This window comes from Colius striatus, chromosome 7 (genome assembly GCF_028858725.1).
Source record: "Colius striatus isolate bColStr4 chromosome 7, bColStr4.1.hap1, whole genome shotgun sequence".
In the NCBI taxonomy this organism is placed as follows: Eukaryota; Metazoa; Chordata; class Aves; order Coliiformes; family Coliidae; genus Colius; species Colius striatus.
This window is the reverse complement of record NC_084765.1, coordinates 13,504,198-13,532,058: the sequence shown is the minus strand read 5'-3', so window position 1 is coordinate 13,532,058 and position 27,861 is coordinate 13,504,198. Positions and strand designations below refer to the sequence as shown.

Genomic DNA, 27,861 nt, shown 5'->3' with positions numbered 1-27,861 from the left:
CTGTAATGCATGGTTTAACCCAGTACAGAACTTTCTGTCAGGCCTGAAATATTCCCAAGTATTTGGCTGACTGTCATTGAAGAAGGCTAAATTGCAACTGTAAAAATGGCTTTAAAGAAAGATAATTATTGGTCAGTAATTTGTCAAAGTGGTTTGTAAATTGTATATATGTCTTCTATGCAGAATTCTCAGACAGAACCTCATTTTGGATTGAAAGTGACTCGTTTGCCCAAGACATGTGATAAACACATCAGAATAATTTTAGCTTCTATGTTAGCAGGTGGATAAGCTGGATGCAGACTAGAAAAGATTGTTAAAATTTGTTGATGGAAAAATAAATCTCTGAATTCCTGTTCATCCAGAGATGCATGTGCAATCTGGGAATTTTGGTCTTGGGACACCAGTGACATTGATAAAATGACTGTATTTCGGAGAAATAGGAGCTCCTACCCTCTAGGAGTCCTTTGAAGCATATGTTTTTGATTCTGTCTGTTCCTTGGTCCTGGAGTAACGCTTAAGCCAAAGTGATAGAGCCTTGTGCATTGTGATCAGTTGTACTCTTTTATATTGCTTTGTAGTGGGTTACCACTTAGAGCAGAGTGCAATCTCTGGTTTCGTTCTTATTCTGCGCTATCATGTCGACTCTTGGACATGTTGTGAATCTATACCCAGCTTATCATGTTTCAGAACAGGTGCATAAACTTTGCTTGAGTGACTTAGCACTCTGGTTTTCTTCTCTTCTTTCTTCAGTAAAGATTCCATCACACATGTAGATGAATGCCCTGAAAATCATTAGGAGTTTCCACAATTCCCTTAGGTTAAATCTGCTGGTGGATGTATGTCATCCTTATTTTTAGATAACTCTCAACTAAATTAAATAAATTTTTTACCCAGCTCAAGCTGGGTGTAATTTACAAGACTTGACTAGAAGTGAAAACTAGTTCTATGTTGTAAGGTGGCACTTGAGAGATCTAAAATGTACAACGCAAGTTCCCAGTATGTTTACAGTTTAGATAAAGTAGGTGACTAGTTAGATCACATCAGTGAAATGGTGAAATGATTTTTTTTCTCCCTGAGAGACTGTCAGTTAAGGTAACTTATTTAATGTTTTTTTTGTTTTGTTTTGATGGTTATTATTTTCTTCTTCATTTATATACTTCATGAACAAACTTTAAGCCTCATAAAATTTAAGCTGCATAAAGTTTGAAACACATCAATCTCCAAGTAGGCATCAATATTGCTAAGAAAGAATTCAGAGGTGCCTGCAATTTTCCTAATTTCATAGTCTTGTAAGGGAGGATAGAAGTTTCTTTCCAGAAAGACAAATTCTAGAAGGTGGGTTGGGCCATTTTGAGATAGGTGCTGTGGTAGTGACCACTTTTCTACTTAAGAAAGCCAAATTCCCAAAAGATGAGAGCTTTCTAACCTTTCCCAGATGGATCCTTTCAAAGCAAATTTGATGAAGCACCTGCTCATACCATTTACACTGAAAGTAAAGACAGTAGTGCTGTCATTAAAATGCATCAATAATGTGTGTTGTCTGGTTATAAGATAGTAAATTCTGAGAATGCTGTGTCAACATACAGGGAGTTAAAAATTTGTCTTGTATGTGGTGTCTAATTAAGGACACAACCCCACATCATTTGTGCCCTTAAAACTACGAAGGAGTTGACTGGAATTTGTGAGAGCACACAGTATGCATCAAAACCTTCTATGAGGGCTGTGCAGATCTTAAGTGAAAAAAAAAGATAGTGCAGTAGGGCAGTTTTCCTTGAAAAAAAATAGAGGCTTTTTTCCCCAACATTTATGGCATATAGTACTTTCTGTAATATAAGATACCTTTAAACAACATTGTGTATTATCATTAAAAAAACCCACACTGGCTAGAAATGTTTTCAAACTTTCACTCCCTTTTGATACCAGTCATTGCTTTCCACTGAGTCCTTTGTGTATTCTGAATGTCTGGAAGCCAAAATATTTTGTTTTAACTCCCACTCTATAGTATTTCCCAGCTGTGTACTTATATGGTGTAATAAAAGGACTTAACAAATGGGAAATAGCAGCTGCATTTGGAAATTCCCTTTGTGCTCCCTTTTCATTTGACAGATTCAGCAATGTGTAACAACTGTAACGTCAGACCTGTAATGACTTACACTGTGAGTATCGTATCACCAGCCAATTTGATGTTACAGTGGGGAGAAAATAACACAACCAAAAGATTTCTGTAATTTCATATTGCTGAGCTGAAAAGATTATATGTATATTTGTAACTTCATATAAAAATACCTGGACATAGGGGTATTTATTGCTGCCTGCACTTGTAATTGAAAAGAAAATATGTTTTAGGCTAAGGACATACCTGTTTGCTGCAGATCTGCAGGGAAAAAGACTAAGTGGTACTAAGATAATGAGGAAAGTATCTTCCTTTCTCCCATGGATAGTGAGCAGCAGGCAAGAAATACAGTCAAATTTTCAGATTATATCCCTTTAATATAGTAACTGAATTGTTGTTTAACAACAATGTATTTACTAGTATATAAAGAAATGGAGAATCATAATTTGTACTTTGTTCACTGGGGATGATCCCCATCTCCATATAGAGCCAAACACACCTTGAGAGGTAAATTACACAGATTTTTTTTGGTTTTGCTATGAAGTATCAGGAGATACTGACAACAGCAAAATACAAAATTAGATGAACAAGTGAACTGATACGGTTTGAGGAATGGGATGGTGTATTACCATGGCTGTAAAGGCTAGACATAGACCTAGTGACAACAAATTTCAGCAGCTTTTACCTAATGAAATCTGGATTTTTTTTCCAAATTGCAGAATCCCATCTGCTGCCCCCAACAATAAAAAGGAGAGGCAAATTCTATTCCCATCCTGATCCCAATATAACAATTTAGTGACAGGGTTTGTGAAGAGCTTACGGGTGCTGTGCTGATCATTACACGTGATGATTTATCACTGTGATGGTCACTGTACTCTGTTCCCCTTGACGTTTCTCCTTTGCCCACCACCATAGTCAGTATATAGACAATATGTGCATGCATAGGATGAGGACATCCACATCTTTTTGGTCTACTATTGGAATGATACTGTGAGAGACTTTTACAGGGAGCCACAGCAGCAAGTCAGGTCTGAGGGATGGTTGTTATTTCCCTGTGACAGAGGAAAAGCTAACACATATAAATATACAAATACAAATTAATTATCTCAAAATATATGCTACTGTTCCCTATATGTTTTGTACCTCTTGGACTTAAAATGAAATTTAGCTCGTTGGATTTTGTCTCAAATGGCAACATCAGCGTGTATTTCATCAAGTCAAGTCTCTGTCTTTTGTTGACTTCTTGCCAAAAGAGTGAAAGGCTTTCTACCTTTCCACTATGTCTGCATGTATCAGTACTGCTATCAGCAGTACTGATAGCAGATTTGTGTATACTGCAGGAAAAGTGATGATCTCTTAATGTTACATAAATAATTTAAAATCACTAAGTATCAAATTTAACTTTATACAGCTTTAGAAAAATTACTGACATCAGAAAAACAGAACTAGGTGATATACAGAAGATCTTCAAGTTTCAGTGTTTGCTATCTCTCTATAAAACAAGCATAACTCTGTTTCTCTCTCTCTTGTTATTAACTTCTTTAGTTAAAAGTTCTGCACTTTAAGGAAAGTAAACTCAGATTTTTAGGAAGGATCACTGAAAAACTTTTTACACACACTAAACAATGTGAATTTGTTATTACATAAATCCATGGCTTCAAATTCCCCAAAGTTACAGATACAATTACATGTTTAGAAATTTTATTTTTACTTTGTTTACCGGCTGGATGTGAGCACGTAAAATACACCATATATAAATGCCCGAAACTTGGGTGATTCTCTGTCTGCTAAATTGCTCATGCAGCTGTTATTTACATTTACAAATCTGAGTTTTCTGACAATCAAAAGCAATTTTACTGTGCTCATAATATTATTTCTACATACCAGGTAGTCCATCAGATTTTTCTTTAACTCAAGAGATAAATATCTTCATACGTAAGTGCATGGGTACAAAGTTTTGGCTGAAACCAAAGGGTATAGAAAAGCAGATGATATGATATTTTATTTTTTCCACAAAATAGACTTCCTTGATAAATCTATTACAGAAAATATAGAAATGTTTTTTTCAAAGCATGTTGTTTTGATTCAAAAAGCAATCAGGTACGTGCTTAACTTGACTTTATTAGGGCTACCAGCAACTATAATGTTAAGCATATGTCTAATGATTTCAAAGATCAAGGACTTAAGTTTTACTAGCTTTAGGATAAAAAGATGTTTACATTTCATATTAATGATAATAAAACAATTCCCTAAAAGTGTGCAGGATAATGTACTTAGTGGGAGTCATGAAATACAAAATTGACTTCATTTGAAGAAGAATCAAATCATTGTCTTTTTTTCATGACCCTTATATTTGTATTGTTTTCACTTCATTGCAGTACAGTTTTTTTTCAAATGCATAGTTGATTTAAACCTTTCCCTGTATTATACAGTGAACTGTGTTTAAACAGATTTAATCATCACCTGACTTCTTTGCAAGAGACTTGTGGTTTATGCTCATCTAAACCTGTAGTAATTTTATTCCTTTCTCATAACAGTTTCTGTTTTTTATAAAACAATTTCAGAAAAAGTTTTAAATTCACTTCTGTATGTTGACATGAATTTTTTCAGAAGTAGAAGCATTGCCATGCTCTAAATTGTTAGATTTTTTTTTTCCTTGGGCAAGAAGGAATCAGGTATGCATGCTGATTAACACACTCCAGTCATTAACATGTGATTATGTGGGCTGCATATTGAGCACCTGCTAAAAGATAAAATCCAGCACTTTACTACATCTGTGTAAGGACTTTTTGCATTTCTTTTGTACTTTGACAGCTCAAGAAAAAACAGACTTTGGTATTTTTGTTCAGCATAATAAAATTGTACATAAAATGTTTTCATGGAGGAAGAAAAGATACTACGTATATTTATTTTAATCTTTGAGCCCATGAGAAATCTAGGAACTGAAACTTACACAGCACCAAGTGTAATATGAATCTCCCAATGTACTGTATCACTGACATTCATATATAGTTTACAACATTCCTGCATGTTTATAAGGATTATCTGTTCTGGGATTCAGCCAATGTTATTGTAATTCACAACAGTTTTATGTGATACCTTTATATCTCATAAATGTCTTGGTTTTATTTCAATCTTCCAAATGTTTCATCAGTGTTTACCTTAAAGAAATACAAGTACTCTGTGCAGCAGGCTGATTTCCTGCATGCATTCCTCTGCAAATGCTGAGGGACACATAAAGCATGTAATACATGTCATGTAACTATCTACAGAGAAGGGCTTCCATGTGCACTTGATATTGCTAAAAACATAAATACAAATTTTATTTTGTTATTTACTATAGATCTAGTTATAAATTGAACAACTTAGATGACTTAATAGGAGGGAAGTTGGATATATACAAAGTGGTCTGGAATATCCAAGCCACACAATCTTTGTTTTATTTGGCAGCTTCTGACAAGCATACATCACAAAATGTGTCTTTATTTACCCAAAAGGTAAATAGTGCCAATCAGCTGGGACTGATCACAGTGCATCTTCAGTTTCAGTTTAGATGAAGATATAAGTCTAAATACTCAGGCTGAAAATGCTTGGCCATTACTTTTTCCTTGATTAAGAAAATTTAACCATAGTTCAGGGCATAAAGTACCCATATTGTTGTGATTTATTACCAAACCTAAACATGAAAAGTTATGATATAGGGTAGCTGGATAATTCAAGGAATCCTTAGCATCTAACTCTTACAAAAGCACACATAAGTTTATGCATATTATTTGTGGGTGAGCTGATTGTTAAATAGAAGTGATCAGTCACTGTATTTAAGTATTTGGAGGTGGTTTTCTGTTCTGAAATGGAGCAAAATGCCTGTCAACATTTTTCACAGATTTTCTCATTGTTAAATCACATGATTGAAAAATTGGAACCTTCTGAAATTGCTCCACTCAAAAGTTGATGTACTTGGATTCATTCGGTTTGCTCCAACAACTGAGTAAGAAGGGATTGCTGCAAATACATTGTCATATTTTACATCAAACAAAAGTCCCTGCCTTTTCCTTCCAATCAGTGATCTAGTCTTGCAGTGACCTATTCACAAGACCCTATTCATATCATGCGTGCCTGATTGATATCATCCTGATTTTAAACCTTTGGTCTAAACGAATTTTCCTCTTTTTTTTTTGTTATTTTTTCCATGCCCCCACCCCTTAATTTAGCGTATTATTTTTTGGCCTAGAGCTAGTGCTTACTGTTATATTGTTTCTTCTTGAGGTTTTTAGACCTGTATAAAATATGAAAGGCAATAGTATTTGTTAATCAGACTATATTTTGGCATCAAAATCAGTGTTAAGTTTTATCGGAGTAAGTGCTGAATTAAAGACTTGAGGTTTTATTCCATACTGCCATTTGCCCTCCCACTAGCGTAATTTGCTGAGACTTTACAAATTATATTCTCTCAATAGCTCTTAGCAGTCATTCTGAAGCCTTGGATTTAAATAAATCTTAATAAAAGTTTTGTGGTTTTTTTTAAATCGAATGAGAATTGGAAATGATCACTTAGATTTTTAATTTCTCTTAATTCTCTTTAATTAAATTCCTCAAAATGGGAAACCTTATTTAATGTAGTGATTGGAAATTATTTTGTAAACATTTGCTTTCATTATATGTTAACTCCAGACTAGTTCCAAGTGCCAGCATGCCTCTGGTACTTGGAATCAAAACCACTCTGGATATCCAACTTTCCTGGGGTGTTTACATGTGTCACATTCAATGCAGAGACAGATAAATATCCCTTTACAACAGAAAAGCCTCATCCACATGGAAATAAGCAATTCAGCTAACACATTTTATGTTAGTAATATTTGCTTTCCACTTCTTGGCTGTTCATTCTGTGATTTCAGTTGAACTCTTATAGAAACAGTTCTCTCTCTGGCTATTGAGTAGGATTGTCATTGTCAACTTTCTATCAAAGTTGATGGTAGATATTATTAAATTGCTATCACTGTAACCCTGTTTTTGTAAAGCCCATAGTTTCAGTTCATGAGTTTCCCATTTTTTTTCACCTTCATAGAGCTTCTGTCTTTGAGACAGAATCTATCCACCTAACGAGAAACATAAATGCATAAAGGAGTTGTGATGACTAAAATTCATAATCTTGGCTTCCAACCAGAGAGTATAGTTCACCAGACAGATTGTTGATCAGTCCTTAACCCTTTTGATAATCAGAGAGAGATCTGTCCCAAGCCAGACCTCCACTCATGATTTTGGAGTCCCCAAACTGATATGTTACTTCTTAGCCCCCAAATGCATCCCCCTTATTTTGTACTTTAACAATTCAGAGAAAGGGGACAGAGTATTGAATCTTGCTTTAACCTACAGTCTTTCACCAAAAGAACTGTCATTTTGTGTGTGTTTATTCTCTTTTGACATTGAAAAGTCTTCATAAAAATTGACACAAGCTGGCTTCTGATTCAGTTTTTAGATATTGCTATAAACATTAGCTTCCTGATATGAAGGGTCAATTTTCAATACCCTTATTTACTTCATTTACAGCAGTGCTCCCTCATTCATCCTATGGTGGTACCACTGATAGGAAAATGAGCTACTTACACCATTAGAATCTAAGTGCACAAGATAATAACTCTTTTACACTAACAAGAAAATTATGATTATTTGTGCAATACCTTTTCAACATAAAGTGTAGGGATTTTCTTTCCTTTGTACAGAAACTAAGCAGCTCTCTTTTTGAAGAATATTACCAATGTAACTTGTGAAATTTAGTGAATGTACGTACTAAAAAATAATTCTCTCAGAGTAAGAGGCATGCTGAAATAACTATAAGTATTATCTTAATATAACAGTTTTAAAGGAATTATTATCGAGTGTAAAGAAAACACCATCTATGTAGTCACAGAGTTCCCAACTTTGTTTATACCAAGCTGTATTTACTCAGAATTGTTTCTGCTGTTAGCAAAAATATACTTGAGCCATTCACAGCAGCTCTAAAAGGAATGGCCAACAGGCTACTCATTGTATACACCAGGCAGCCTGGAAAGCTGATGAGACTAGGAAACCATTGTTGGACCACATACATTTAAGCAAGCTTGGGATGAGTTAAAGAAGTACACCAGTCCACTAACATGAAAAAGCTCAAGGATAGACCTAGAAAATCTTTTACCATATTGCAGTCGAAATCTTAATGTTTTCTCATATGCAAGTAAGGGGACAGGCAGAAGTTTTAGAGGTAAAAGTATAATTTTATGCAGGGGCTACCAATCCTTGGGTGAGCTAGGCATTTTCGTTTAGAATACCTATTGTGCTAATTTCTGTTTTTCTGTTTTTTGTGCATTTATTTATATTTTTTCCATTTTAGCAACTTTGAAATTTAATCTTTAAATTTTGATGGCGATATATAGGTGTTTAATCTGATACAACAGGGACATTTTGTTAAAACAGTAAGCACAGTGAGTTGAATGTTCTGTAATAAAATTTTGCCTGTGCTTAAGGACTGGTAAGGAAATCTATATAGGAAAAATGGCCTTTCTTTACTTTGATATTAAACCCCAACTTTTCAAAAATAGGCTCAATTTTGTCCCTTGTGAATATTAAGCAGTTGGAATAGTGGTCCAGACTGGGTTTCTGTCATCTCTGCAAATACATATCTCTTTAACTTGAAGCATTTTTATTTCTGACACAGTAAGGCAAAAAAAGAAAGCTTAACATGTAAAATCTGCATGTGTTGTTCTTTAAGCAGTCTGATTTATACCTACTTTTGTGTAATAAGTTGTCTTTAAATGTCATCGTTTTGCCTATTTTAAGGGCAAATTTAGAAATGCCACCATTGTGGTGGGTAAAAATCCCCATGCAATCACACAATACCCTTATGTATTCTGGTATGGGCATAAATTGTTGTTCCACAATTATCCAGTATTAGCTGTGAGTGGGAGGATAGTATTATGTGTCTAGTAAAGGTATGGTGGAATCCTGAGCAACCTGCACCAGATCTCACTTTGTTTCTAACTGAAAAGAAACCCACTTTGCTATGTTATCTGCAGTAAGCAGTACTTTTACCTAACACTGACTGTTGGAACAGAATTCAAAATTTTACAAACATAGCATTTTCTTAAATTTCCCCTTTTCTAAGCACTCTGTTCCTCTTGGAAGTAAAATATGCTTCAGTTGGACATAATATTTTGATACAGACATTTGATTAGTATGTTAATATTGTTATATTTCTTGACTGGAAATTGAATTAATCCTAATATAGTCAAGATTTGAAAAGTGTATGGTTTGTTGTGACTGAATTTCACCAATGTTGGATGAACAAGCATGCTCTGTGTAATCTTTCAAACCTAGACTAAATGTTTGCTATTTCTCTTATATTTACCACTTAATTCCCTCTTCTTATATGGAAATCACTGAAATAGTAGTAATAGCACACCTTGACAAACATACCTTTCAAAGAGACTGTCGTAAGATGAAGATATTATTTCAAGTTTAGAGTTAAAATGCCAATTTGCAGAAATACATGAATTTTACACCTGAGAATTCAGGAATGTATCAGTTGTGTATTGTGTAGCTACTCGATGGGTTTAAGCATTAGATTATGTACAAATACGTTAAATGGACATTCATTTAAGTCATATTCTCTTGCTTTATTTCTCATTATCAGTTACGTTGAGAAAAGTTGACTTGCATGGAGAATTTTCACCAGTGCTGATGGATTGCTTAGCTGGATTTTGCCAGATGAAAACACTTGAGTTTATCTTGGCTAGGCAATTTTCTTGTCTTTACCTCTTCTTCCATGCTCGTGGAAAAAGCATGAAAAATATCTTTAATAGAATTCTTTCTTTCATCTCTTCAGGTCAGACAAAGTCGAGTTTCTTCCTTCTGTAAAACGCAACTTTTAAAATCTTACCAAGGATAGGATCTCTTTCATTATTGAATCCTCCCATATTCAAAATAACAGGGTTCTCCTTTCCTAACCATGAGTTAATTTTCTTGTTCTATGATAAGAAGCATGGCGGTCCTTTTTCACTCTGAACTCCAGATTTTCTAGTTAGAGGGTCAACAGACAACATGATCCACTGGTCTCTCTTCAGAGAATACTTAGCCAGTAAGGATGCATTTCCAGTCACATGATGAGGGTATCTGCATGCTGCTTGTGAATGTCAATGCAAATTAATTTTTGATAGCCAGGCCTGCATCTGATGTATGTGAGAGTTGCACTTTCTATCATGCAGTGGGTGAGTTGTGGAGACATAAATGTGAAGTACATTGATTTGCAGAAGATTTTAAGGTCCACAAAACATCTGAAAATCCTTCCTAAATTAACTGCAAACTTTCTTTGATTTTCAACAAACTCAACGCTGCAGTAGCAACTTCCCTTCACATACAGTTGTACCACATTTCTAGAGAAAATATTACAGAAATGCTTCCCTTGCCCCATTGTTTTTTTGATCTCATTAGCCTGCAATGAATGTGAGGTCAATATAACCTGTTCATATGGTTGGAATGCAAAAGAAAGTGGTCAAAAGTAGATACATAAGAGTAAACATATCCTAATTGTATGGCTATAAAATTCTTTCTGAAGCCCTTTCAATGTTTCATTTTAGCTACATTTTATTTGTAATTAAGCACAAGTTTACCTAGAATCATAGAATGCATGAGAATTGTTTTTGTTTCTTGTAGATAATGGTACATGCAACTGATTTATATTTTTCTAGCTGAGTTCTGCTATTATTAGATAAGGTATATTCACTGGACTGATCTATAATTTTTCCATTTGCTCATTTAATCTCTTGAATGCCTTTCAATTTGTGCAATTCTCCTCCTGGATCTTCAGCCACACTTTTTAACCATTTATGATTTCAGAAAAAGATGGGGCTCATCCTTGCTGGGAGTTTAGACTTCCAATTCAGATAACGCACTGAAATGTATTAGTCCTTTAGTGACCTGAAAACTGTGGTGGTTGGGTAAAAGAGAAGCAAAAAATATTAGGGATATCTTTTATTCTTTTATTTTTGTTCTACATTGCAATTATCTGTAAAGCTGGCCTTTTATCTGCAAACCTCATTAGTTGTACAGATCCTCATTCTTGTAAAGGCTGTTGTTCTGACTCTATTCCATAAATGTTCACAATTTGCATGTAGTTTAAACTTGTCTCATCTTTGTTATGACCAATTTGGTCTTTTGAACAAGAAAAAGAAGCGTGGATGTGCTTCCTAGCAGAAGTCTTTATCAGTAGCAAAGGAATGTTGTGCTGGACCATGTATGCATCCAGATGAGGGAGAGAATAGGTTATCAGGAGGACCAATATTCAGTTGTTCTACTTGCAGCACAGATTAGCCCTATCTTCTTGTTTCTGGCCTAGACAATAGCTCTAGCATCCTTGATAAAAGCACCAAAAACCTTGCATTGAGCCTGATGGATATGCTTCATGTACTGCAGGAGGATGTTGCTTTCTTGAGGACAAACTCCCTTAAAATTGCTAAGTTGTTTTTACACTGTAGTCTTCAAAGGTGAAAATGTCATGTTATACAGTATTAATTCTTCATTGAGAAAATATGTTATAGAAATGCAGGTTTTAAATTTGAAAAATATTAGAAGATGCTTTTTTTTCATTTCCCCTGTAACTTAGAGCGAGTTTTAAGATAAATAAGTAGTTTTGAGAAACAACTGAAGATACGAAAGCCATCCTTTTCTGAAGGCAACTAAATAAATTCAACCGTGTATCTGGCCTGTGTGAGGTACAGTTGTCCTTTGTAGTGGTTGATTCTTTAATGAGCATAAATGAATGGAAGGAAAAAGTCTTTAATGTTTGATAGATGAAAAAATGAAGGTTTTGTTCCACATTACCTCTCTTTCTGCCTGTACTGCTACTGCCGGGCGACAATAGTATTTTCTAGTTTCTTGTTTTAGTGAATAAAAACATTTTCAACATCACTGACAACTTCTGCTTCCTTCTCCAATGGCAATAATAGTGTTGTGCTGATAACATACTGCTGTGCTTGATGACGAGTTGTCAGCACCACCTTCTATGCAGTCCACAGCTCTTAGTTACCACACTTGCTCATTGTTAGTGTTGCTCCTTCTGTCACATTGCACAGCTACTTCTTAATCCATTCAAGCCTGAAGCAAAGATTTATGTCTGATGTTGTTGCCAATGATTAACATTTTCTATTCCGTCTTTCTTCAGACTTTGTTTCACCTGGGACATTTCCCAACACAAGTTGCTTCAGTACTCTGTAGATAAGTACTTTAAGCTCTTAGTAGTAGGAATATTATAATCTGTGGGGAATGTTATGCATTGGCAGAATAAATTTTGATGAACTATTAATTAATCTTCTAATTCTTAAATATATTGCCACTATTATGATTACTCTTTAATTGTAAAGAAAATCTGTTTTATGGCATTGAATATATGTACTAACACTTCTAGGCATACCATAAACAAACAAAAAAATCCATTTCTTTAATCCCCAATTTTTAGTGCTCCTAGACTAGTATTATTGAAAATTAGAGTAATATTTTTGAAAAGGGGTGTGAAAAATTCCCATGGTTGAGATTTTGAGGGCAAATTGAAGAATTTCTGCTCTTTTTAGCTGAAAGTGCAAATACTGCATATACTTTTGGGAGAATGAGAAGTCTGAGACAGAAGTTCACAAAAAGCTGAACTGTTGAGTAATATTACAAAGCTGAGGAGAATTGACATTACTTTTTGCTTTTTGATGATTTTTTTTCAGCTATTTGCTTAAATATTATGCTCATATTGACAAGGCAGATTAACTCTTTTTATTTCTCTATACTTTTGAACGTGTAGCACCTTCTCTGATACATGTAGTCTCAATACCTACGTAATAGCATACATGACTTGTTCTACCATAAACTCATTACTGCTCTTATTTTTGTCTATATTAGCCTGGAAAGTAACCTCTTCCTTTGTATATTAGAAACATTATAACTTTTATTCTTAAAGAAAAAATTTAAATTTAAACAGCCGTGAATGAACATGTCTTTCTTTAACTGTGAAGTGGATTCCTTGCTCTTCAGTCATTATTGGCCTAAATTTTTATACTTTCAAAGTTGTTTTCCAGTAGCTGAGAATCTATCCAAGAATAATTTGTCCTTGTCTGAATGATCTCTCTTTGTGCAACAAGTAGAGCTACAAGTATTGTCCTTACTTGGGGAACTGAAGAAAACTAGAAAAGCTTAACACATTCACTGAAAAAATTGTTGAAGTAGTACTTTTTTTGACAAGGGAAATCCTTGATAGGAAGTGTCTGAGGCATGAGGTACAATTGTTAGAAGCATGGAGAGGAGTGGCCTTAAGGAAAGAACAGCCCCTATCAAGCGTAGAAACTGGGAGTTTCAAATCATAATGCTTGTTTTAGAAACTGGAGGATACATGTAGGCTATTAGCATTACAGACGAATAAGTAATGCTTTAAACTTTTACCTGTTTGAGATCCTTCTGATGTAAGAGACTAGCCTATGATTTAACATTGTATTGTTTCTTTTGCAGGAGTCAGAGAGTAATAAGTTATGTTCCCTATATTCCTTCCGAAATACCTCTACCTCACCAAGCAAGCCCGACGAAGGAGGTCGTGACCGCAGTGAGCTAATGACTAGTGTTAATTTTGGAACGCCAGAACGCCGCAAAGGAAGCCTTGCAGATGTGGTGGATACACTGAAGCAAAAGAAACTAGAAGAAATGACCAGGACTGAGCAAGAGGGTATGTACTGGATAAGACAGTTTCCCCGCCCCCAAACCCCACAATTTGAAATGACATAAAGCATGGGTTCGTTATTAAGAGCCAGAAAATTGCATAATTGGTAAAGGCTAGGATAAAGTTATTCACAGGTTACTGTGGCAATGGTAGTTTGAGATCCATTAGGGATTTTAGATAAATATGCCATTTTAAAAAACCTTTCTAAATTGTGTTGGTTATCTGCGAGTCAAAGCAAGAATGTTGGATTACATGAAAACTCTTCCTTGAAAGGTTATCATGAATTCTTAATTGTTGTAGAGTTGTGAGGGATATTCTTCAGTGGTATTTGTTCTTTTTCTTTTAAAAGATAAATGTTTAAAATTAAAAAATAGGAATGAATAAATCACGAGCTGGTTTGGTTTGCTTCAGAAATTCTCATCTTTCATCACAGTGACCCAGCATCTGTGACTAAGAGAATGGGAAACAATTTTTAAGTATAAAGAGTACCTATATATCTAGAACTGCAGCTGAAGAAATCAATTTTATTTTTACAGTCTTTTCAGATATCATTGCAAGTGTTAAAGGAGGGAGAGAAATATGAGGACAAAACTTTGAGCTCTAAGGCAGTTTATGTATTCAATCCTTATTCAGATATTTGCATTGACTTTGGTAAGAGTTTGGCTTTGATAAGAACTAAACAAAATTGGAGAATGAGTTTATCAATATATGTGTGCACACAGTCAGAGTCCTCTATGAAAACCTCTCCTCATGTCAAACAGAATGAAGTCTCAGTTCCTTCTGCTGAGAAAGGTCAGGCTCTGAGATAAACAGGTGTGTAAGCATCTGTGTGAATTCTGTTAGTTATTTTACCAGTGTTGTTTTAGGGCATTACAAATAATTCAGGAAGATTATTTTTAATGTAGTAGAGCCACAAGGCAGTAGAACTTTGTGGTCCTATTTTTTTTCTTCAAAATATAAATCAGTTTGAAATGATTTTACCTCCTGAATTTCATGGTATGATCACAGTGCACTTCAAACAGTGCACTTTAGGATCCATTGGCTCCATGTAGCACTGTAGATTTCAACTAAAATAGATACTGACACAATAATACCTTTAAAGATGGGATAAAATCATGTAGGGATGGAAGCAGGCTTTCAGATTTCTTGGCATAATTGTTAAATGCCAGCACATAGATAAATGTGTTCTATAGGTGTCCTTTCTGAAGCTGGTGAAACATCTCTAAAGAGAGAATGTCCCAGATTCTTTACTACCATCTGTCTGTTTTGAGCTGTAAAGATCACTCTTTTAAAAATTGCTTTCTTAGATTTTGTGGTTAGACTAGGAAAACTATTTTAAATGTTACTTTGGCAAAGTTGTTTTTACAGTCAGTAACAGTCGTTCGACACTCCATGCTAATCAAAGGTCTTGGCTCACAATTTGCTGCATGAGCATACAAGTTGCTGTTGATTATAGTGACACCATAGCTAAGACTTTCCCAGGAGTACACTGAATGGTGTACTAATAAAAACATGCATCAAAAAGTTTAAACATAGTATCTTACTCTAATGATTCAAGTATTTCATAGCTTATTTTTGTATGAATTCTTAAGAATTTTTTGCACTTCCTCTGTATTAGTGTACACTAGATGATTTAAGAGAGATGTGTGCACAGCAGAGAAATCCCTCACTGAGTCTCAGTCTTGCATGGTGTATTTCACCAGCTGTGAAATAAAGGTCATTTCTGATATATAAAATAATCTTGCCTTTTATAGACCACATTATACTCAAACTATTCTAAAGTCTGCCTGTAAATTCAAAGATAATTGACTGTATCTGCATGTTAAGTTCTTTCCAATTCAGCCAGCTTTTTCTGTAGGAAAAAAGGTCTCTTACATTTCATAGAAAATAATTAATGAACATCTGATTGATACCCTATAACTAACGTGGAATAATCATTCATACAAAGACTGGAAATTCTTCAGGATGCTACATTTAGGAAGCTCAAGTTCCAGCTTCTGAGTAGACTAGGAGTATCAATTTTTTTATGGCAGGTTTGAATGCCTGTTTCAGTATTCGGGTTTCTCCAAATTAAAAAAGAGGTAAACTCTCCATATTTATCTGGAATAAAATAGCATTTACAAATCTAATTACTATTTGAAGACTAATCTTTGGTGTGACTAAGTGCCACAACTGTTTCAGTAGAAAGTCTGTTGGAGAACTTTGGTCTTGAGATTATGAAAATGTTATGCTGTCTCTTTTAAACAACTTAATAGCCTAATCACACATGTGCCATACATGATGTTCTTTAATAGCTGTCCTTTAAAACAGGTTTCTGTGTAATTCTTTTCTTAAAATGGCATGCAGCCAATGGTATTGAGGAGCCCTTTCTGTAATAAGTCCTGATTTGTCACAAAATTTCTTGTGACAAATTGAAAAAACACTTGCTGATTTTTTTTTATTTTTTTAAAATTTTTTTTAGCAAATAGCATAATTGCTTTAATGAATGTGACAGGAGAAGGACAAGTATTTCTACTGTATACCACTTTAGAATCTGTGAGGCTTGAAGTCTTGGATCATTCCTTTGGAAAAAAATAATAGTACGTTAGCATCTTTTCTAGGGAATAACCTCATGGCTATCAATGTAGCTGTGGGAATTGGGCTAACATATGGTCATATGTTAAATTAGTAGAAGTGGAATAAAGAATTCCAGAATTTCAGTTATCTGTTCTAACCCTCATGGGAGGAGAGCAACAAGTGTCTTCTAATGTTGTTATATACTAACTTTCTGGTTCATCTGTAGGATCTGAATTTGAGTAACATCAGTTGCTAGTGTCAATTACTTAAATATTTTGTAGTATACCTTTAGATATTACCTGTCTTATGCTTGTGTATACTACTTGTGCTCTCTGTTGTACCTTATAGTACTGGAAAAGAAATATATACTGAAAGATTTTATCATGTCTGAATAGATATATTTGAACAGAGTCCTTTGGCTTCTGAAAATAAGTTGTCTAATGAGAATTTCATCTAAGCAGATGTGACTGAGGAGGTCAACAGGCATTGCCTAAGAGAATATGGCCCAGCTGGTTAAATCTGGTTGTTGTAGTGATTTAAATGGTCAAGTGCTACTTGTAATCCAGGACCGTCTGTTTGTAAAGGAAAGACTGAGTGCTTCAGCATAATGTACAGCTGTTTTAATCTCTCTTTAATAATAGTGCTTCAGCCAATGTCATGTCTTGTGTATAATACTGGGAGCATGAGCACCTCATACAGGGCTGAATATACTTCAGGTATGTTTTTAGCATTTTTTGTAGTTTGGAGAAATATGACAAACATCACACAATAAATGCCACTTTTTGACTTCATGGTCCAGTATTTGCATACTTTGTATACTAAGACACTCCTTTGTCTTAATTTGTAATGATTTGGACATGAGAAAATTGATGAGAAACTTGTAAGTGGGGAAAAATAAAAAAAGAACACTACAAATATTTAGAGTTAATTTGAGTATGTAAAGACTTTGCTGACATGTGTTCTCACAAGACAGAAGAGGTCAGAAATGAACAGGTGTCTAATTAAATCAACAACACTATGCTCTAGGGCCTCTTGGATCACTTCAGTATATTCATCCTCATAGTTTTTCTGAGATTAGAAGTATTGTTTTATGTCATTTTTTTTCTTTGGAAGTGTCCAGTAGTACTATCAAGTATGAAATCTCTTTAAAAGTCCAATGAAGACATTATGTTAGATCGTATGGTCAGACTGCTTCTTTGTCTTTCTATCCCCTCTCAGTAACAGACTTTTTGCTCAAAATATTGCTTATATTATTTCTATGAGACAGATTTACATTACCTGGGCTGCCTGAATTCTAGATTGAGAATTGGCTTCCACACAACTATCCATTGTACTTCATCATAAGCCTCTGTGAGCAAGAATTAGTAGTACACATCTTGTCTGTAACTAGGAAAGCAGATTTCCCCACTTCAGATCTGGAATGCTAGGTTGGCAGGTCAGCTGGCACTTCTGAGCTGGAAACTGGGCATGTCATTTCTGCTAAGTGCTAAGCCCTCATTACTCAGGGCCTGGATTCCTAATTCACTTTTGACCTTGATTCTGAGCAATGTGTACGGTATCATTTTTCAACCAAGCTTAGTTCACAATTTTAGCACAAGCTTTTTATAAACTGCTTCCCATTCTTGTTTCTCCCTTGAAGACCATAGCTGAGCATTCAGAGATCAAAGATTTTTTTGCATGTTGGAATAATGAACATCTATATAAGGAGTAGTATGTTCATAAATTTCCATCTATTCTCTGTCATGTGCACCTGTTTGTACTCTGTATGTGTGTATGTATATATGTAACTCATAGTGATAGATAATATGTCTGAAGCTATCTAAATTAAAAATTAAGGATTCGCATGTATTATTCATTTTATATCCAACAGGAAAAAATCTTACTACACTGCTCAATAGTGGTGGTTTTTCTGATTGTGTTGTGAGGGTTTTTTGGCTTTTTGTTTTCTCCAGCTTCATTAGTTGTTAATAATTGAAGTCTTTCTTTTATATTAAAATATGTTAGCACTTCCCCTATAAAATTTTCTATCATGCCAAGAAGGACAGTATCCTCAAGTGTTATGCACACAAATATATACATATTTCCTATTGACTTCAATGGAAAAGAAATAATTTTTGGTAAGCAAATTCAGAATTGGTTATGTATGTAGTTAATTATATCTGTATCTTTAATTTTCTTTTTGTTAGAAGCTGTATAATCTTGAATTACTTGCCTCTTTACCATGGAATTTAATGCAATTCACTCCTTGTTGGTTTTTTTTTTTTTGTCCATCCAATAGTCTTGGTAAGATCACATTGGTCTCTCCTTTTTCTTGCAATTTGTGTTGCTGTTTTAGAAAAATATAGTGTTCTATTTAGACAAGTTTTGTAGATCATAAAATTTCCAATAATGACATTTAGAATGTGACATGTTTAGGTAATTTTTTTAAATTTTATTTTTTGCAAAGGCCAAATGAGCCTATATAACCATGCTGTATCTAGTCATTATTATTTTGTCTAATATTTTTATTTATACTCCTAGGTATATGAGAATTTATGCATTTTTAACTATTTCCTATCTTATATCGTTTAAGCCTTTCAAACTCCTGTTTTTTGATTAAATGCTATCTCACCTCTAAATTTTTTTTTAAAATACTGGAATATGTTGTCATTTTTCCACCTAATCTTTGCATTTATCCTCTGTCTATACTAAATCTTGCCCAGAGCTGTAGCATTTGAGCATCTAGACATTGCTCACATGTTCTGTGTGGATTGTAGAATAGTAATTGTTCAGCATTGTTCAGCATGTATCTTGAAACATTTGAAAGTTTCTCTTCAGTTTTCTTGGTTCTGAAATTTGTTCATGGTACAGAAATGAGGAACAGGACAGGCTTTTACACAAGTATCATGACAAATAAATTCTATGTTAAGTCAATAGATTACAGAAACCATCTTTTTCATAAAAGATTTTTGTGTCCCTTCAGTTCTTAGCTCTAATTCAGGATTACCAACAAGAATCCTTTTAATTAGAACAAACTGTCAGCCTTTCCTCACTGTCTCTGAACTTGAGCTGTAGACGGGGACAGGTTAAACTAAAAAAGGCTAAAATCTTCTAAATGCCAGCATCTACTGACCATTCCAACCCATGCCTCCTTACCACTGTTACCTTCAGGAGATATTTCTTTAATCCCATGATATCTCTCAATTCTGATATTGTCCACTCCTGGATACAATTTAATTTAATTTTTATTGTGTGATAAACTGTCTCCATGCTTCCACATTTATATAGTTTTCTGTGTTATGTTCCTCAACAATTTAGTATTATTTTTAGAAATAAGATCTGCTATATTTTCATTATTTGTATGTTACTAGTATTATGAAATCATTTAAACAGTACTTTTAAAAAGTCAGCTTTTTCCTAAGGGCAGTAAGAAAGGCAACTTTAGTATGAATGAGTACAACTGACATTGGGCTCTGTGGAAAAGAATGTGACTAAGTAACTGTAAAAATGTGAAGAGTTGCTTCAATTATATGATCTTGGCAGCAGAAAAATAAATTCAGACTTCATTGGCTTCTGATATTGTGATACAAACACTGTTATGATCAGATCATCCTTCAAAATGGGGACTGAAACACATTTTTGTACTCATCAGATTAATAGTAAGGACTAGACTGCAGTTCTTTTCTTCCTAAAGTTGCTAATGCAAATATAAAAATGTGAGGCAAAGATAGAGCTTGAATGTGACTAATCTAGTATGCCATTGTGTTTTCCAGGTTCTGTAGAGTGACTGACCTCAGATTTCCTTGTTGATGAACTTTAGTTTTAGTTAGTCTTATTTGCTTTGCCATTCCTGCTGTTTTGCAACAGGGCCTAAAAGTGCTTTAAGTGCTTGTGACTGGGGTAATGAATGAAAATATCTTTCCAGCACTGAGAGTATTGCATTAGACTGAATAGTCACCTTACTTGTAAAAGCACTATTAGAGAGGGGCAGCTATAAGTAAGGATAACGATTTGTGTCCAGTGCTTATTTACTGAAAATTGTAAATGTATTATTTATTGAGAGCTCTCCAGACAGTGCTTGTCAGAATAAAAATGTCAACTCTAAGCAAAATGTTATAATACATAATAAAAATGCTAGGTACGCACTTTAGAGATATAGCTAATTAGATCTGGTTTTCTTAAAGAAATGACAGTAAAAATGCTCAGCAGCATATACATTTTAAATGCTGATATATTCTTTATTTTTCTATACAGTATTTGGTTTAGATACCTTATCATTACTTAAAAATAATTTTGACAACTTTATTTGGTTGCCACAAGAGAGACAGAGACATTCACTGCCTGGCTGCACGAGGCAGCTACGTGCTCAGGCTGTCTTGCTCCTCTAATGGAGAGAGCAGCTACTCTTACCCCTCTGTGTTTTAATCTGAAACTCCAAGATGCCACTTCTTTTGTGAGGGAAATCTGCCTCCAGTGGAAACAACAAACAATTATTAAGATTAGTCTTCAGCCGTGCTGATTAACTCCAAACAAATATTATGTTAAGGAGACTAAGTCTATTTAATGTTAGTGTCACTTTTGTGTATTATCAAATAAAAGTAAGAATTAGGAACATTTAGGAGCAACATTTAGGAACAACATTTAAAATACTACTTATAGATATTTTTAGGTATTTTTATTTTCCTTGGAGCTTAAAAAATCTGGAAATTTTCTAGAGTGTTTTATAATGTGAGGGAGGAATTTGAGTTTTGAACTTGTCCTTTTTACAAAGAACTGCTCAGTTCAGTATCATAAAATTTAGGATGTCATCATTAAAAGCAGCTTTCTTTCAAGTATATCAACCAATATGTGAAAACACCTTACTGTGTTTATTTCAGTGACAATTTATCCACGTTCTCCTGCAGTTTGCTGTCACTTTCATAGAGCTGGAAAATCAGTGGCTGAGATGAAGGCCCCACTTGCATTTGTCTGCTCTGACCTCCCTGCTCAGAGCAGGATAACTAGAAGAGGTTTCTCAGGACTCTGTCCTGTCAGTTTTTGGTTATCTCTAAGGATGGAACAAGTTTCACTACCTGTTAAGAGCTTGATCATCCTTACCATAAGAAAGGCTTTTCTTCTATTTCAAGGGAATTTCTTGTATTTCCATTTGTGTCCTTTGCCTCTGGTACCTGTCACTGGACAGCAATGACAAAAATGTGGGTCTGTCTTTACTCGTGCCCATAAAATAGTTATATGTCATGGTCTTTTCCAGGCTAAACACTCACACCTCTCTTAGCCCCTCTTCATATGAGAGATGCTCCAATGAGTTGGTGGTCATTGCTGAAGTCTCTCCAGTATACCCATGTCTGTCTTGTGCTGGGAAGGCCAGAATCAGACACAGCACTCCAGGTGTGGTCTTAAATCTGGTTTGTTTTAAGGCCTCTAATTCTGCACTGTAGGACTAACCTGGTACCTTTAAAGATGAGAAGGGTTTTACCACAAACTCAAATGGTAGTACACACAAGTACTGTCTGAGTCCTATTCATCTGTGTAATCTGAGTTTTAGCCCTGTGTGTACGCTCTCACTTCCCAGGGTGTAGCTGCTGAGCACAAAGTGTAAACCAGGAACAAAATGTAATTCAGTGTTCTGAACTACATATTTCTGTGCTTCGTAAGTGTATTTTGGATTGTAATGAATCCTTCTGATTCCCACTTGTAGACAAGCTTCTTCCTTATTTATTCATTGGCATGCTGATCTCCAAAACTAAACAACAGTTAGTAGTTGTTAATGTGTCAGAATCCTCCCTCTTCTGTATTATTTTAATAACATAAAGAAGTGGTGGTGTTTCTGCAGAGTTCAGATTGTGATATTCATGAAAAAAAGAGTGCAATAGCTCTTGTTAAATACAGTGTGACGGCAAGTACTGTGTAAACATCTGCAAATAGCTCCTCTTAGCATTGCTGTGGCCTGGCTAGCAGCACCTATTCTGCTGCAGTCTTGAGTCCATCTTGAACACGGGCTGCCAATCAGTAAAGCTGTGCCAAAATGTTTTGTTCTGTGGCCTAGCATCTTGGAATGTATCTAATAGCTGTTTTCTTTTATTAATCATAATATATTTTTAGTTTTACTTACATAGGTGCCCAGAGTTCCTGGGCACAGTGCCCTATGTATAAATGCATGTTTATTTTCATCTTCCTTTTTGTGTTAATTATTTTACTTATTGCTTTACATAACCATTTCAATATTTCAACATGAAGCTATAATGCACTGCTGCCTGCCCACATTTCTTAAAGAACTTGATGTGACATCACCTTCTATGGTGAATCATGATCTTCACTGAACCTAAAAAAACCCATCTCGAATACTCTTCTATCTTTTATTTGTTTGAAAATGTTGAGGCAAGCAGGCTTTCACCCATCTGGAGGAACTCTGAACACTACAGTCTTGAGAGCCTGCAATGGCACCAAAAGCATTGAGAGCTCTGTACTGAATTTATTGTTAGTTTAACACAACACCTTAAGAGAGAATTCTCTTTGCATTTATAGCTACCTTGCATGCGTTAAGGGATGTGCATGAGGATGGGGTTAGGCTCTTTCTACCCTATCTTCAAATTTACCTGCATTTTCAGTATTTAAAACAGCTCTGGTTCTCAGTGTAGGTCTTAGCATTCCTTATCTTATCTGAAATATGTAACAAGCAGATTATTTTTAAATATTTACAGTGAAACAAAAACCAACACATAGAGCAGGGGTTTGTTAAAATGTCAGAAGAACTTGCTGTAGTGAAAAATAAATATTGAACCCAGTTTATTCTTGAGGTGACTCTATTCATTTCAGTGGAATTATTGCAGAAATAGTTCTGGAGAAAAGACTGTCTAGATTTTGTATCATAATTTTAACATTTACAGAACTTTGTATAGTCCAGAAAGAATTTTATAGATCTGGCGTACACATGCATTATCAAGGAAAATAAGCTTCATGTTGCAGCTTTATTAATAGGTTTTGTTACATCTGCACATCTACTTGTAATTAAAAATGTGGTTGGGGCATTTTTTTCCTCTGAATTTCAGTATATCTCTTGTTTCTGTGATATAATGACTATACGTCTTATCATGTTTGTTGCCTTTCTGTGTTTGTGTATCAGATAACATCACAGTCAGTGACCAGAAATATAACCTGAAAAATCAAACAAATTTCTTCATGAACAAGGCAATGTAATAAGTATCTCTATTCAGCCATTTTCCCCAGCTTTCAGTTATTCCTTAGAGCAAGAGTAGCTAGTGCTGTATCAACAAATTATTTGATGACAATAATTTGGCTGATGAGAATACAAGGAAAAAGCACCAATCTAATTACAAACCACTGTATATTAGGTGGATAAATGTGGCTAATATTTTACGTCTTATTGTAAAACTGCAATTTGCAACTTTTGGTAATTAACATTTTTTGTCACCCCTCCCCTTCCATGCACACAAAATCATTAAAAAAAGGCCAAAAAGAGACTACAGGATTTGAAACACAGTGGCCCTGAAGTGATGGGAAAATGGCCAAGGTGTCACAGCTAATTTCTGACCCTGCTTTATGAGTTCTGCTGTTCCTTATTCCCCTTGTCAGTCTGTGAATCCCTGAGGCTGTACGAACTGGCCTAACATCACTCAACTCCAGTTTTATATCCTCTTTTAATAATGTTGAGTCTATTCTGTCCAACTTTGATTCAGACAACCTGCTTGTCTTGAAAAAGTGATATATTTAATCAGTGACTCTGTCTCCAGCATAGCTCCCACTGCGTGAGACTAGAGCCAAAGAGTAGTGCAGTGGCCTGTCACTTCTGTTTGAATAGGTAATGTGGAGCCGTTCAGCCGAAGAGACAGGAGCTGGAACTGCTTGTTAGGACACATGATCAAAAGCCACTCTCTGCTTTCTGCCAATCAAACCTCATGTCGCCTTGTGGGGCAGACATTAAATAGATTTTTCTGCCGTACACTGTGGGCACTTTGCCAGTTTGACATGTGAACTGTTACAAAAGATACCAGAGTTTCCACTGCTAGCTGACTGCTTTTAAATATTACCAAGCCCTTGCTGTCCAAAGTAGAATATTTTAAATAATGGACTATGATAAATTCCCCCTACTATTAGGCAATCTCCTTCCTACTCCCAACAGTTCAAAGATATTTTTAACTACAAAACTGTAAGTTGGTTTCTGAAAACAAACAAACAAAAACCCATTGAACAATCCTATAGCACATGGATTTGAACACCATGATAGTTGTCGCTTTCAATGGTTCAGTTTTAATATTGTTTCTGTTTTTGGTCTTTTTACAGTATGTAATTAGATTTTCCTAGTTGAGATCATAGCACTAGTTTATTATTATGTCTGTGTTGAGGGATATTAAAATTGACTTGTTTTGTAAATTAGATCAAATTCATTTCTTGTGTTTATTGGCTGCCGCTGCAATTATAGATGTCTTAAAATGGCTCTGTACTTGTTTTTAGTTATACTTTCCCTTGGTTTTTTCCTCTTTGTCTATTACCCTTCATAACCACCTCAGCTCTTGTGCCCATGGCAACAACACTCAGTGGTGGAGGCTAACAAAGATGACATTTAAGCTTTCCCTAAGTAATGAATATTCTTTTGTAACTTCCAGGGCTACTGAATTTATGTCATTTTTGAGAGATTCCCAGTACCTATATAACTGCTTCTATTAATGTACTTGTGGTCATGCTACCCAGATATCTGCTCCCTCGTGCTTACTCTTCCTGAAAGAATACATTTTTTCTTTAATAAAACTTTTTTGCCAAAACATACCATGGCAATCTAGTGGAACTCATTTAAACAGTGAGCTACATATAAACAGCTGCTCCTTCAATAAGCCATTCTTTATAATACCCTTATTACCTTCTAGTGTCTCAAATTCTGATTAGTCAACAGTGCTGATTACTGTATGGCATTCCACTGCCCATCTTCCTTCTGCTCAGCTGCTCACGTCTTAGCTGTTATACAATTACAACACAACTTGTGCATTGTTTTTCCAAGTTGCTCTTCATATTGTATATCTTTCAAAAAACCGACTAAACCCTCTTGAGAAGATGGAAAAATTTATTTTGAGTCAATATGAATTCGTTGAAACTCTGTGAATTGTTTTTGTGGAACTGTGGTGTTCTCAGTCTGCGTGCTCTGCAACTTTCTAGTAGGATGAGCAAGTTCCATAGATTTATAAGGATAATCTAGAAATAAATTCCAGTAAAAGAACTTTAGAAAAATGATGGTTAGTTATTGTGAAATTTGTAATATGGCAGAGCAGGAGAGGCCAAAGGTTGTGTTTGTTTTTTTTTTAAACAACCCCAAAACATAAAACTAAAAAATCCACATAGAGCTTTGGCCTAGATTTGCTTTCACAAAAATCAGTGGTTTGGAAGGCCAATAAGAACAAGTGCAGAGTTTCATAAAGGTGTATAGTGGTAGAAGGAATGCACAAAATGAAAATATCAAGAGAAGGAATTCTACCACCAGTGCTCTGGATCTCTGATTTCTGGTGAAAGCAGCAAATGCAGAGGTATGTTAAGGACATGTAAACTTTGTCAGCTGGTGTATCAGTAAATAGTGCAGTAGTGAGGAGAACACCCTTGCTATGGCTCCATAAGACCCCGCAGCTTCCTTTGGTGCAGCCCCTTAGAATCAAGTCCTGGTGAGTATGAAACGCTGACACACTCAAAATGCAACCCCATTAAAGGCCTTAAATCTGTCATTGTGCTCTGGAGCCTGTTCTGAAAATAGCAAAGCTCTTTTTGTAAATTAAAATCGGTGTGAATGGGAACAGATGTTGACATGCTTTACTTTATCTGCAGGGATCCCCATTAAGGGGGAGAGGGTCAGTGAGGTTAGATAGTAGGAATTACTGCAAATGTGCAAAGGACAGGATAGTCTAATATAGACATTGTCTTTGGCTTTATGTAGAGATGTAATATCCAATGGTTACTTCTGGTTGCTGATAAGTCTGTATATAAGGAAAGATGATTGTGTAATATCTTTAATTCCTTGGAGAATACTGTTGCCTTTTATATCTGTTTACACAGATAAAGGGGAGGGATGCTTGCCTTGTTTTTCAGAGTTACCATACTTAGTCAGACGTAGATTCCAAGACATTCTGAGTGACCTCAATTTCCATTTCTTTCCAAATTACCTGAGCTTACTCAGAACTTCATGGAAGATGTGTAGCATATGCTAGGCTCAGCCTACAAAAAAAAATGTATTCGTTTTGACATTGAGTAGAATTTTTGATATTTCATCATTACTTTTAAAGATTTTGGATGAACTCTCATGTTGCATTACAGTAATCATAAACTTTTAATAGTTTTAAAGCAGAAAAGTCATTCAATTCTGAAATATGCAATTTATTTAATAACTTTGCTAGTCAATCTAAATAAATTCTTGTTGAAGATTTTTCTTTATTTAAAAAAATATACCAAAGGATGAATTTATTTATAAGAACCATAATAGTTTCCCTCAATTACTTTTATATTTTAGATTACCTTATAATTTTCTAAATCTACATGAACAATAATGATCAATTTTGTCAGTATTATTCACACCTTTTATTAATTTAGCATAGATGAATAAATGTGAATGTTGTGAAGAGTTGATTGGGAATAGATTTTAAATCTGACAGTTAGATTACAGGGTACCTAAGAAAAAATGGCTCTTTCACTAGGTACCTAGTAATTTGATTCTTGTTTGAAATTATTATAATTTATTACAGTGTGTGGGTCCTAATGAATGTCTACTATTAAATGAAAAGGAGAAATTGAAATTATAAAATTCTTTTAACTTGTATCTTAAAAATCCTCTTAAACAATTCAGTAGATATTAATAAGCAATGTACTTTTCTTTCCCTTTTATGAGATTGCAAACAAAAACATTTTTGCTAGTACATAATGATATTAGATGAGTGCTGCTGGAGAATTCTTACTTAGAATCAAGACTTTCTTAAAATAGAATGGAATAATTTTATGTGATGAAACATAGCTAAAATTTGCTATCTTGATTAGACATTTAGACCTTAACATTTGAGACCTTCAAGGAAAGCTCAAAATCATTCTCTAGAAGTTTTAGCTTTGTTAGAAATATAGATATGTATGTGCTGAGAAATTAAAACTTTTCAGCATTTTTCCCACTGAAAGAGTCAGTCACCAGGGCATGAAAATATAACAAGTATTTTACTTTTACTAGCATTATATAAAATTATTGTTGCACATTCCTTATTGACTTTGTTGTTAAAAAATGGGTAGGAGAACATGGCTAAAATGTATAAGTATTTCCACATAAATGGAAAATGGGTAGATATTTCCAAATAAATGTGAAAAATAGACTACAGTGACATTTTAAGTAAGTAATAAGTTCAAGTTTCTCATCTATACTGCTTTTTGTACCTTTTCTACGTCACTTACACTGAAGTATTTCCATTATTAAAATATCAACTAGGATCTTTCTGCGAGTCAGAAAAACATATTTCTA

The 27,861-nt window shown here is 34.7% G+C and overlaps 1 protein-coding gene across 11 annotated transcripts in view; it reads left to right on the top strand.

Annotated features, from left to right (window-relative positions):
• SOX6 (SRY-box transcription factor 6) overlaps window positions 1–27,861 on the top strand; it is a 366,925-nt gene that overhangs the window by 138,876 nt on the left and 200,188 nt on the right. For all 11 annotated transcript variants that reach the window (XM_062000290.1, XM_062000283.1, XM_062000284.1 and 8 more), the window contains one exon: window positions 13,631–13,841. In XM_062000290.1, the coding sequence (XP_061856274.1) occupies window positions 13,631–13,841 (211 nt within the window). The remainder of the gene's footprint in view (window positions 1–13,630; window positions 13,842–27,861) is intronic.